Genomic DNA, 13831 nt, shown 5'->3' on the forward strand with positions numbered 1-13831 from the left:
TACTTTCTTTGCTGATAGTGATGGAGATAGATATTTCCCACTTTGGTCTGGAATGAGATTTGGATCCAAGCAACAGTGGTCAAAGACTGGAAAGAATATCAAGTTAATGATTTCTTTTTGCAGTGAGGCTCTGAGCCTCCTCGTGTACATTTGGTGAATGTTTGGGGGGATTTGCTACTGGAGACAGGAGTTCCTGGGATTGCTCTGGGTCACACAAGGTGCTGTCCATCTTGAACCTGATGGAAATCAACAAGCATGTTGACTGAGTGAAAAGGGCGTGAGGTAACCCCCAGCGCCAAGTGGAATAATTTGCGGTGGAATTCACCCAGTATTGTAGGTTTATTATTTGAAAGCCAAGCTTTTAATAAATTCTAGCCCTCAGATTCACAATAAAAGCACCTGTTGCCTTGAATCCATGCAATATAAGAGGAAAAAAAAAAAAAAGTGACTGCAATTATCTTTATAATGAAAATGTCTGGTTACTACATATCCAGGACAGTCCTGAAATGCTACATACATCTCACCAAATGTCAAGGCCTCTGGAGATCTATCTTCTTTCCCCATGCTAAAAGCTCTACTTTGATGTGATGATTTTCATTGCAGTGAAAACAGCCAACGTATACAAACCACATTTTAAAATAAGTAATACAAAGGGATTCACTGGTTGATTTCCATTTTGGAAGTGAGCTTGGCGACCTCCATTTTCAAGGTTACCTGTGGCATCACTACAACTGCCCCCATTAAGAGTGGGTGGGTGCAGGACCTCGCTCCTGCTTGGTTAAGAGCAGCACCTATGCCTGCCCATGCTAAAACAGATCCCACTTTCAGCTAGGTAGGAGCTGGTTCGGGTTGTATGGTGGAGAAACTGATGCTGACTTGTGACAGGGACCACACTCGTTTCAGACACAGTGGTTGTGCTGGCACTCTGCCAGCTCTTTGTCTTGCCAGGACTAATTTTCAGACTAATAAACTTCTGTATGAGCTCCCACTGAGCTCAGTGAGGAGGGGAAGCTGACTGCTGGGCTAACAGCACGGCAAAAGGACTGTGGAAATGCATGTTGAATAATGCTCAGTGAAGGGTAAAAAGAAAGAAAAAGCTTTGAAATGCTGATCCTCTAGCCTGGAGGCCCACAGTGTTCCCAGGACTCACAACACGTGTGTGCTAAATTGTGACACAGAGAGAGGAAAGTAAAAGCTCCACTTTTCACCTCCTGCAGCCTGTGTGTCTCACAAACCTCCCTGTGGAAGCAACCAGTGCAAACATATTTGCATCCAGGAAAAGCCACAAACAGAGAATGGTCTTTAAGTGTTTGGAAGACAGCACAGATACTATTTAACAGCATCCAGTAAATAGATAGGACTGAATTTTCTGGAAAAAACATAGAATGGCTTTGGTTGGAAGGCACCTTTAAAGATAAACTAGTTCAATCCCCTGCCATGGGCAGGGACATATTTCACTAGATCAGGTTTTTCAAAGTTCCATCCAAACTGACGTTGAACACTTCCAAGGATGGGGCATCCACAACTTCTTTGGGCAACTTGTTACAGAGTCTCACCACCCTCACTGTAAAGAATTCCTTCCTTATAAGCAATATAAATCTACCCTCTTTCAATTTAAATATCTGATCATCTTCATGGTCCTCCTCTGGACTCACTCCAACAGATCCATGCCCTTTCTGTGCTGGGGATCCCAGAGCTGGCAGAACTCCAGATGGGGTCTCACAAAAGCAGAATAGAGGGGCAGAATCACCTCCCTTGACCTGCTGCCCATACATCTTTTGATGCAGCCCAGGATAGGGTTGTCTTTCTGGGCTGTGAGCTGTGTTGTGTTGAGTTTCTCACCCATCAAAAACTCCAAGTCGTACTCCTCAGGACCTCTCAATCCGCTCCCTGCCCAGCCTGTACTTGTGCTTGGGATTGCCCTGATCCAGGTGTCAGACCTTGCACTTGGCCTTGTTGAACTTCATGAAGTTCACATAGGGTCACTCCTTGAGCCTGTTGGAGTTGTTCTGGATGGCGTTCCTTCCATCAAGTGTGTCAATGGCACAACCACCTTCTTCTCTAGTAGGAAAGGCTGAGCCTCTGGCATCAAAATAGTCTCCTTTTACAAGTTGATCTGACGAGTGGTTTTAATCTGGCATTTGAAACAACAAATTTTAATTTCTGGTGGCAAAATAATGTCAGATTTGTCCTAGTTTGGGTTTTGAACAATAAGATCTAAATTGGCATTGATTTATATATTTGTATAGACATACATGCCAAGCTAGAAATAAAGCAGACACACCAAAAGACAGTCTGAAATGTTCCAACTGACTCTACCAACAATACGAAAAAAGCCCTCATCACATTTCAGTGCTGGCAGGGACTGCTTGGCCAAGCGGTGACACATCAGGGCTGTGCTGGCCCAGCAGGTCCAGGGCAGATGTGGAGGTGCATGAGTCTCACACATCTGCAGGCATCCAGCCCAGCTGCCCATCTCTACCACAGGCTTGCTCCAAACATTTGTACTCACAGGCATCCTGAGAACCTCAAACAGGAATTCTTATGTCTTTTATCTGCCTTTAGTCTTAAGCAATATAGTCTATACACTATTAAGTAGTTCAAAGGGACTTTTTAATAATTTCTGTGTTCTTTTATCTCCCTTTTAAGGCTCCTTCAGCTTTTACACACCTTTATGTGTTGGACAGCATTGCTTGCAGCCCTGGACCTCTCATGCCTTGGATCACTGGGTGGTGTCAGCTCTCCAGCTCCACTGTAGGCTTTGGAGAGGCTTTCACTAAATCTCCCACCACCTCTGCAACAGGCAACCCTGACCATGACACAGACTTAGCTCTTTTTGATGGCAACAGACCAATATCCCTCAGGCTGCATAAGCTAATCAATAACACTGCAGCAAGGGCATCTGTCAGCAAAATGAGAGCAAGCTTTAAATAAAGCAATAAAATCTAGAAACTGGCATAGAGAGTAAACCCAAGATGATGCTCGCAATTGTCCCCACTGGGTAGATGCTACAGGCAGTTTGACGTCACAGCCCATCTCCAACGTGCTCAGCCCCCTTTAGGCTTCTTTTTCCCCCCAGAATGCATCATTCATCTGCATCATGACAGGTCTCTGCTCTTCTGGTAGGCACTATCACACCCAGGCACTTGCCTTCCCCAGTCAGGGATGTTGAAGTCAAGGTCTCAGCAGCCTGCCTTGCCTAAGTGTTACCCAGAGGACTATCAGCTCCATCCATCATCTCTATCCCTTTCTATCTCTCTGCCATTGCATGGAGACTGGTTGCCCATGGTGCAGGTGCAGCCCAACATACCCTGGGAAGGCAGAGCACACACCCTGCCCATGAACTGAGGAGATGGAGAAGTCTGGCCCCGCATACACACCCCACCAGGGGAGCTCAGGCTCTGCAGCACTTGCCTATACTGCTGCCACAAGCAAGTCCTTTGCTGTATTCACATCAGGAGGCTGGTGTTTTTCAGCATGGTCCTAGCCAAAAAGAAAAGGAAGAATCTGGAAATGTCTCAGCATGGAGACCTTGAGGGAACCCAGTTCCCAGCCATCATTAGCTAGAGCAGAATTACATCAAGAGGTTTTTTGTAAATTATGAAAGTGATTCTTTAAAGGGTTGTTTATTCAGAGTATGCCAATAGCAGCTACTTCAGAGCTACCAACAGCCATTGTTTAAATGCAGACTTTGTCCCTATAACTTTTAAAACCGTGGCTTAGATAACTGCTTTAGCATTAAGAGATACCAAGCAAGTCCCAGTGCAAACTTTGGTAATGATGATTTTTTTTCCCCGACAAGCCCAAACAGTTCCCTTAGCCATAATATCACAGACTGCATAAAGAAATGTCTCCCAGAGTGACAGGACAAGCTCACACAGTGACTCCTTCCCTGTCAGATGCAGACTCCTGCAGTTCCAGATGCAACCCCATGTCCTCACGATGTCTCCAAAATAGCTCACTTCTCTTTTCAGAAAATTGTTTTACTGGAAAAGTAGGGATTTTAAAATTTTTGGTTTTGCTGTTAGCAAGTGTACAAAAATCCTCAAACCTACATCTATCGGGGAAGACAAACAGATACTCTTTGCATTATTCTTTGAATGTTTTTGATAGACCATAGACTGAAACATTTGTCAGTGGGAGGGACTGTATGAAATTCATCATGACAATCGTTTAAAATTATCACTGCTCCATTCCTGATAGATACCTGGTTTCCATCAGAATAAAACAGCAACTCACCAGCTCAGAAACTCCTTTTTAAAGAGGCAACAAACATCGCCCCTTGATTTCTACATCTATCTCCAAATTAAACTATATCACCACTTCCTGCATAGAGATGAAATGTGAACAGACTGCTAAACAACAAAACATTTCATCTGTCATGGTACTTCACACTCTCCTAGAAGCCTGGAGGGAGGAAGCCTGGTAAGGTGAAGTGTCTTGGCTAGAGGTAACAGCAGGGCTTGAGCTAGAAATGCAATGCATCCCTTGTACCTAACCAGCCACTTGTGCAAGGTGCTACCTAAAAGCAAAGAAACTTCACAAATTAAAAATAATAAAACATTAAGAAAGTATCTAGGGATTTTTTCCTGTCTAAACCACTTCTCATGTTGTTATTTCATAGCTAAAAGAGAGTTAAAGGACACACATGCACCAACATATCATAGAGGCATTTAGGTTGGAAAAGACCCTTCATATTATTGAGTCCAACCGTATGCTAACACTGGAGACACCATCCAAAGGCAAGAGAAGGTGGAAGTGTGTGGAGCCGGTAAAGAGTTGTAGAATTCATGCCATATATTCTCAACCAGAGCTTGAGCACATCAGTGCCAATATATGTCAGTATACTTTTAACATTGTTTTCTATACGAACTACTTTGCATTGAAAACATCTGAGTAACAGAACACCTTTAATCACAGACATTCAATTTTCACACATAGAAATGCTTTTTGTTTTCACTGTTGTAACACTCAGACAACAATAGGCACATTGTATTTCTGTGCACCAAAGCATTAAAATTCAAGCAATACCCTCTGGAAGCAAACTTTGCTAGGAGAAGATATACATTCATTACCGAAGGAATATATACATATGGTGTGGTTACTCTAAGACTGCATTTAAAAAAACCCAAAGATTATTCAGTGAATTTTAAAGCAAATTTTATAATTCCCAGAAGACATAATAGCTGTTTTGTGAGACCTGAGCATTTGCAGCTTGGATTCCCATGGTGCCAACTCAGCTCAGGCAAAGTCTGCACCGTGTGGGCATGAGTGAGAGGAGCCCAGGGCACCAGCTATCGTCACCCAAACTGTACATAGGCACAAGACAGCACTTCAGAACAGTTTCTTGAAATATAGCATAATGAATTCTGATGTCTGCAGATGGCAACCTGTTTATCCACAGCACATCTTCCCCACACTTCCTTACCAACCCAATTCCAGCTCGAGGAAACAATCAAACCTTCCTGCCCTGCCCTTCCAGGCTGCCAAAGGAGTTCCAATTAGAGTCGATTGAGATAATAGCTCTATTTGCATTTTTAAGCTATTATTAGCAAGTTGTCAGTCAGCCAGTAATTTGTATCATTTTGGTATAATGAGTATTTAAATATTTAAAAAGAGAATGTTCCTTTCTACCACCCCCTTCCTTTTTGTGCTAAAATAATAATAATGGTTTTAATCAAAAGTAATTTGTATTAATATACATTTTGCCCCAGGTGTTAAAGGCAGTCTTCAGGAGCAGTGGTGAGAGACATTAAGTGATACAGTTTATTAATATAGACAACTACTTCTATCCTCAAAAGTAGCAGAAATGGAGGCTGCTTTTGCAACCAGATCATTCTGACTCTCCTCTTGGCTTCTGAAGATCATTATGATGAAGGAATTGAGGTCAGCTCCAATAATTTTTTGCACCCAGGAATATAATTTTCTAAAGGACCATTTTGTACCCAATTATTCTATCTTCTCCTCAGTGAAAATTCATCAATGAAACATCCTGTACCACAAAAAAAAAAAAAAAGGCAGAAGACCTCTCTCAGAGTGAGCCCAAAAGTCCATGGTGTCAGATGGGACAGGCAGCTCTACTTTGCCATTACACCACCTGTCACTGGGGGATGTTTTTTTCCTGACAGGGTTCAAGTCTAAATTCTCAGGTATATGCAGTCTGCTGCTGTTCATCATCACACAGAGGTCACACAACAACTGGATTGACCATGTACATAAATAGGAAACATTTCCAAATTTTTATGATGCACTGCATTTTATAATGCATATGTATTTTTTTTAATAATTATTTTGAGAATTTAAAAAAAGCCTAAAACACCTGAAGTCTTCCTGATGTGTATCTACAAAACTTTCTAGTAGACTAGAGAGGTAGCTCCATGTGAACTTCATGAAGTTCAAAAAGTCCAAGTGCAAGGTCCTGCACAAATACAGGCAGGGCAGAGAATGGATTGAGAACAGCCCTGGGGAGAAAGACTTGGAGGTGTTAGTGGATACGAAGCTCAACATGACCAGGCAATGTGCACTCACAGCCCAGAAAGCCAATGGCATCCTGGGCTGCACTAAAACCAGTGTGGCCAGCAGGTCAAAGGAGGTGATTCTGCCCTTCTACTCCACTCTGGGGAGAGCCCACCTGGAGTCCTGCATCCAGCTCTGGGGCCCACAACATAAGGATATGGACTGGTTGGAGAGAGTCCGGAGGAGGCCACGAACATTATCAGAGAGCTGGAGCAACTCTTCTATGAAGGCAGAGAGTTAGGGTTGTTCAGCCTGGAAAAGAGAAGGCTCCAGGGAGACCTTATAGCACCTTCTACTACCCAAAGGAGGCCAACAAGAAAGTCAGAGAGGGACATTTTACTGGGACATTCAGTGATAGGACAAGGGGTAATGTCTTTAAACTGGGAGAGGGTAGATTTAGATCAAAGGAAGAAATTCTTCACTGGGAGGGTGGTGAGACACTGGAATGTGTTGTCCAGAGAAGCTGTGGATGCTCCATCCCTTGGGCCAAGTTGGATGGGACTTTGAGCAACCTAGTTGAGTGGAAGGTGTCTCTCCTGTGGCAGGGGGGGTTGGACCTAGATGATCTTTAAGGTCCCTTCCAACCCAAATCTTTCTATGATTCTATCATAGTGTTCTTTCTGTGTGACTATCTGAAATCTTGTGATCCACACGTTAGTCATGAAGAAAATAGGGGGAAAAAAAGTGCCTAACAACTTCAGGGGTAAAATTAACATTGCTTATTCCCTAGCCTAGTATTATCTTCCATCTTCCCTAGAACTGACATAGTGTACCTGTTCCAACTCACATTACTAATTTCTAACATAACTGGCTTTGAATTACCTCCAAATTGAATATTGAATGCCTTCAATACTAATGCAATTCAACTCTTAGCTGCTTTCTTACCTGCAGCACCAGCATGAGAAGCTCTGCACAGTATCTTGTGAGCAAGATCAGTTTAAAAAAAAGACATTTTTGTTTTATGCTTGGCTTTAACCCTATTCTAATCAAGTATTTATTAAATTCCACGAGGCTCATGCACAAATCCCAGTGACAGGCGTGTGTGGCAGAAGAGACTAAAAGCAGGCGGGCAGGATGGAGAGCAGTCTTCCCCAAGGATGAAGAGCAACTCTGCACGGACGCGCTAACAGCGGCTGCCACCTGCCGGCTACAAAAAGAACAAATTAAGAAATCATCCCTGAAGCAACCTCTTGATCCGAATTCAAATTTTGACAAACTCGTTGTACCACGCCGCAGGAAATGTGCCTGCCCCACCCTGTTCATATGGGGGTAACATGAAGGTCAGATGGACTCCAGGGTACTGTGGACATCTTTTGCTGTAGCTCATGGGATGCCTGAAAGATCCAAACCTAAGCACACAGTGCTGTAAAAAACTAGTTGCCCAGCTAGTTTTCTCTTATTGGAAGAGTTTTTAGGCAACAAAAGAGATGGAAAGTGGCACTACAGAGACAGTTGGGTGAAACAGCACAAACAGATCTTGGAAAGCAGCTAACATACCACCTCCCCTAGCTACTACCCCTACCAACTTGCAGGGTACCACAGCAGCATAGACCACCTCTCTGCTTCAGTCTCCTGAGTCCCTTCTCTGCTTCTTCAAGCTTTGTAAATTTTTAAAAAAAATAATTTAAAAATCACTGTTTTAAGTTAAAATAAATTTAAAATATGAAATTTAAATAAAAATAATTAGAATTTTGCACATTACCTGCATCCAGATTTTCTAAGGCTTTCCTAGCTGCAGCCTTTCTGTCAACCATAATGTCTATGGGGATATGGAAATAAAAACCCCAATAGACCCTGAAATTCCAAAACGAGGGGCCATGACAGGCATGGTGCAGGTGATGTATGTGCATTGGCTATCACTGGGAAAGAAGCTGAGGACCACACAGTGCACCTCGCTACAGAAATAAGCAGCCTCTCCTGCAGGGAGACCTTTCAATAGCCACCTCAAACACAGGCTAACCTTCTATTAAATCCTCCTACCACACTTTCTCATTTATTAATAGGAACCAGAACAAAATACTAAGGCCACCCCTCCAAAGTCTCAGTGTAATTTTTTAATTTAAGCTACAGTTTACCATATTTTACCTCAGTTCTGAGTGGAGAAAAACAACAGCCTTGACTGATATTAACTCTGAATCTGAATAAAATTATAACATTCATTGACCACTGACTTTAATTCCCCATCCCCACCTCTGACACAGTATTCAAACCAACATACTCGAGCTATCAGAATAGTTCAGCTTAATTTTACCCAAAAGAAATGGAGTGAGAAAAAGAGGCAACCACAGTATGAAAAAAAATAAAGGGTAAAACTGGACAAGGCACACTGGACCTGTATCCCATTTCCTCCTGTTACAAACTACAAACACGTCTGCAGCTGGTAGATGATCCACAGGAGCTGGATATTTTTGCCTTGAATTATTTTGGGTTTGGTTTTTTTGTTTTGTGGGGGGTGTTTTTGTTTGGTTTTGGGTTTTTTGGTAAGGAAAATAAAGGAGAAAGTATAGAGTGGTTTTACACTCCTGAGACTCCTAGCATTTATACCTTTAACAACAATAAGGCAGTGAACTCCGTATTCTTCCTCTGCACATCAGTAAAAAGCTAAAATAACTACATCACCAGTCTAATATTGCCTTATATGTAAATGCCCAATGTATTAGGAATTTTTAAAAATATTAGGTGGATTTCCTTGAATGCCTGATAACGTTGCAGCAGAAAGTGCATTTGAGCAATGACCCCGATATGTATTTAGTCTATTTCCACTTCAGGTAAATGCTATTTTCTTCTCTCAGCCTTGGGAAGTTTACAGTGAGTAGTAAATCTTATCAGTTAACTAATCAACATACTCTATACTCCTCTCTCAACTCAAAATACACTTTACTGCTTCAAAGAAATCCAAAAGGACAAGCACATGGCCCTTATGTAGACAGCTGGAGGAGTAGATGACCTTACTCATCATAAATAACTAGTATGTGAAAATTTATGTCAAAATATTGCCACTATTGCCCATAGCTGGACAGTTCATGAGCTCTCTGCTGTCACTGAAAGGTTTCAGTAAAGTTTCTTGAACAGACTGAAATGAAGGATTAGGGTGGAGTAACAAATAGACAATCAGTCATTTTATGAAGATTTTACATCAGAATAGCTTTTATTTTTTCTTTTAAATAAAAAATGGCTTTGGTTTCCTAGTCAAGAGGAACAATAAAGCAGAATTCTGTCTTCATAAAGAGAATGATGCTGATCAAGTCAATCTGCAGTACACACATGTATTCCCTTATGTTTACAACACCTTTAAAAAAGCAGCCCCCATGACTCAGTTAATAAAAAGTTGTCCTGGGTAAAAATTAACATGGGTTTCAGTAGAGTATTAGAAGTTCCTGTGGTTTCTGAAGCTTTTTTCCCCATTTTTCCAAGCAAGGCATTTGATCCCATTGTCATCAGTGATGCTCTGACTAAAATCTATGGTTAACAGGGTTGGCTCACCACACAGCTGGCCACATGCAGTTCAGCAGCAACACAGTCCATCCTTTCATCAAACAGGTGGAAAAATTCTCACAATTGAAAAATTTCTTAAAATACTTACTCATGCAATTTCCATCAGAGTGATACACATCACTCGGTTAACGTTCTATTTTTTCAAAAATAACAAATACGTTTAAAAATGGAAGTCCTTGAGTTGGAAACAAAGACATAACTGGGCTTCTCTTGTCCATTCTGCTCTTTGCTAACAGTCATAGTATCTTTAGCCAGATGGTGTATTTACAAGACTCAAATCAGCCAACTGGTGGCTTCACAGTAACAAGTAAGGTTCCCACTCATTTAATGAAGTAACACCCAGCACCACCCCTATTATAAACTCGAGTAAGCATCTCTGCATAGCTATGAATATCTAAATATTTTTTTGAAAACTAGACCAAGGTTCTCAGGAGTGTGCAGAAAGACATTCAGAATAGAGTAATATGGAGACTACCCAAGTCCCACAGCCAGGAACACAAATCACTAAACAGCTAGGGTCAAACTCCCCTTTGCTCAGAGGGCCAGCAGCAGTTTGCATCCCTTAGCCTGCCTCAGGTCCCCAAAACAGAGCTCACATTAAAATATATTTAATGACTTCAAGGCAAATGAATACAATCAAGGTCACATAAGGAACAGAGCTGTCAATAAGGTCATTTCTCATCCATGAAATATTTTCCTTTGAATTACAAAGTTTTGATACAGCAGAGTAGATTTTTAATAGTACACTAATCACAGAAAGCTCTCACTTCCAACAACATTGTCAAAATATAGCTTAAAGACGATTTAAGCTTTAGGTTTTCATAATTGGTTTGGGTTTTTTAAAACAGAGTGCACACAAAACCGCTTGCAGCATTTTATTCGGGGGGTTATTTCAACAGCCTACTCTTGGGTAGCCGACTTGTAATGTTTCAATGTGCGTGCAGAAGGATCAGTAGCTTTAACCCATCTTGGCATCCAGTAGTGGGGCAGCCAGCTGCTTCGCCCTGAGAAGTGTTTTTCAAAGATCTGGCGGTAGTAATAACTTTCTTTTGTTTTAGGAGGATTGAAAGGATATTTCTCCGCTGCCTTTTCCAGCAAAAGGTCATCCACCTACAGACATAAGCAAAACTCAAGTTAAGCTGCAAATACATTTAACTTTTCAAGAGATACAAGGATTTACCAACCACTAAATGCCCACAGGTTTAAAAAAAAGAAACATCTAATCTAGAGGCAGAGGTTTGACAGGTCAAAGTTTTGTCATAGGCTCATTTGATCTTTATTGAATACATAAATGTATTTCCAGCGCTGTTGATATTTCTCTCTGCATGATATGTGAAGCCCATTTCCCTGGGTTACAACCACCTTTGCTAGTAAGCTCACAAAAACTTGTTTCCTATCCTCCCCTTTGCTGTGAATCAAGCAGAAAAACTTAAAGCAGTCATTTTGCCACGTAAGTGACTTCCTGGGGTTTTGGTTTTTTTTCAGGTCACAGAACTGTTCACTGTTTGTATAACCAAAGTCTTAGCAACAAAAGACCTGGGACACAAAGACACCTGCAGTTGCTAAGTTGGTTAAGAAAGGCAGGATGAACAGTTGCAGCAGTTGAGGCAATTTCTAAAGCAGCTTCCACTGCCAACATCATATCTAACTTTTCATAGCCATGAAGGAAATTGCTCCTACTACAACAATACAGGCTCAGAACATGCAGAACAACACTGTTGCCTGACTCAACTCTTTTCTTACCTATGGATATAGAGAAAGAAAATGGAAAACCAACACTTGGTGGTGGGACAGACAAGCACCCACCCACAGGTGTAACAGAGCTCTGCTGTAAATTGGGTGTTATTCCTTCCTCTTGATGATTAAACCACCTCTGTAGTCCAGAGCTGATTACCCTTTGTCCAGAGCCAAAATGCTCTAAGTATTCACTGGCTAGCAATGCAAGCAGAGACTTTAAAAAGCGAAAGGGCTTAGCTAGGGACGGCTTTGAAAAAGGAATGACGCAAACAAGAAAGTACATTATAAAGTCATTATGTTGTTACTCAGCTGCAGAGTAAGTTCATGCAAGTGCCTTCAGCTGAAGCAGCTGCTTTGCCTGTAACCCAGAAATTGTGTTTGTTGACACACAATCTAATTTGCAATCCAGACACTTAAAAGATGTTCATTTCCTTACACCATCATTTCTGTCAGGCTCTAGCATTTCTTTGTAACCAGGATTTCAAATGCCTTTAACCAACTCAGATACCTAGAAGAGCATTGATTGAGGTTCATCTTGCTCCTCCACCATGAAGCTCAAGTTAACTGTTATGCCCAGATTTATTCTCTCAACTAAGCATGTTCTGGGCTGCTTCCCCTTAGCAACCACATCTAATACACCTAAATAAGAAAGAAAGAAAAAAAAAAGTGGTATTGTACCTGTTGATCAATATAGTCCTGAAGAATAGAAAACCAGGATTTCTTTACTGATGCTATACCATCACTGAAAGCTTCTTTGGGTCTCCAGAGTATTTCTTTGGGAAGTAAATTGGAATCTTCAAAGGACAGCCTTAAAAGGTATTTTTCAATTCCATTCTGTTTGCAGAACAATAAACAATGTGTCTCAGGAACTGCAGTATAAAGACCTGGTTTTAAACACTTATGAAATGGATTCCCTTCAGAAGGTCTGGTCAGAAAAGTGTTCCCAGTAGTCCAAAACCCCAGCAAAATATTTAAGAGCATGCTTGACTTTGGGTAGAGGACTTAATAATTGAATTCAGCAATTTGATCACACCTAGAACACGTGTCAGTGAATTTATAAGCTTACGCTTGGGTCCAACCCTAGTTTTACATACCTTTGGGATTCGTAGTTCTGCTGGCAGAGATAAATAATAAGAAGTAAACCGATGATCCAAAAATGGGACTCTCAGTTCAAGGCTAAACAGGGGAGATAAACAGAAAAGTTACTCAATTAATCCAAAAAGTCATCTACTTACAAATTCCACAATAGTTAAGCTTTCCCTGTCCTTCAAAAGGCTTTCTGCTTTTACTTAGAAGAAATTTCACTTGCGCATTTCTGACTATCTGCATTCGATTCACCAGTTTGGGAAGTTAAGTGTATGGTCTGCACAGATTAAAGATTGTGATTACTTATGACACCATATGCTGGGCAGCTTCTAGCACCCTGGATTTAAAGGCTATAGTCCTGTAGGATTTGCAACAACCATTGCAAAAGTGCATTTAAAAATATCCTTTTGCTCCCAGAGAATTACCAAGTCACGCACTGGGATTTGCATCAGCATTTCTAAACATTTCATAGAACCAAGGAAGAATTTCTGCAGTTTTTCTGAAATTCACATTTGTTTGTGTTTTCAAGAAACAACAAAAAGGAGCCCAGGCAGACACCATTAAACTATGGACCACTGATCTTACAGCATTCACACAAGTTCTCTCCTATACCAGTGGCAGATATAAACAAAGTCTTCCTGCTTACATTCCCTTATGTATACCATGGCTTCTAAGGATACAGAAGGCAACAAATAAAATGATAGAAAAGAGAAAGAATTCCTCTCAGTGTGCTTTCTCAAGAGGCATTATGCTGCTCAGCTTCAAGGGTGAAAGGAGATGTTATACTGCATTCTAGTAATTTCATTTTCTCCGTAGTTTCTCCTCTGATAAAAAGCTTCAATTACTTCAGGTATTATCCACTTTAAGAAACAAAACAAAACAAAAAAACCCCCAACAAATCCACAGAAAAAAATACCCTAAAAAAGGCATCATCATTCAGTAATCAAGTACTGATGCTCAGTTTCTCCATATACTGAGACAAGATTTGCACTGCAAG

At 41.2% G+C, this 13831-nt stretch overlaps 1 protein-coding gene across 1 annotated transcript in view; it reads right to left on the reverse strand.

Moving 5' to 3' along the window:
* Positions 1 to 10701: 10701 nt before the first annotated feature.
* The window catches only part of ASNS (asparagine synthetase (glutamine-hydrolyzing)), a 14268-nt gene continuing 11138 nt past the window's right edge, over positions 10702 to 13831 (reverse strand). Inside the window, exons 9-11 of the mRNA XM_009078940.1 lie at positions 12843 to 12924; positions 12427 to 12582; positions 10702 to 11121 (exon numbers count right to left, since the gene is read on the reverse strand). Of these exons, the coding sequence (XP_009077188.1) occupies positions 10912 to 11121; positions 12427 to 12582; positions 12843 to 12924 (448 nt within the window). The 3' untranslated portion in view covers positions 10702 to 10911. The remainder of the gene's footprint in view (positions 11122 to 12426; positions 12583 to 12842; positions 12925 to 13831) is intronic.

This window comes from Acanthisitta chloris, unplaced genomic scaffold (genome assembly GCF_000695815.1).
Source record: "Acanthisitta chloris isolate BGI_N310 unplaced genomic scaffold, ASM69581v1 scaffold21177, whole genome shotgun sequence".
Lineage (NCBI taxonomy): Eukaryota > Metazoa > Chordata > Aves > Passeriformes > Acanthisittidae > Acanthisitta > Acanthisitta chloris.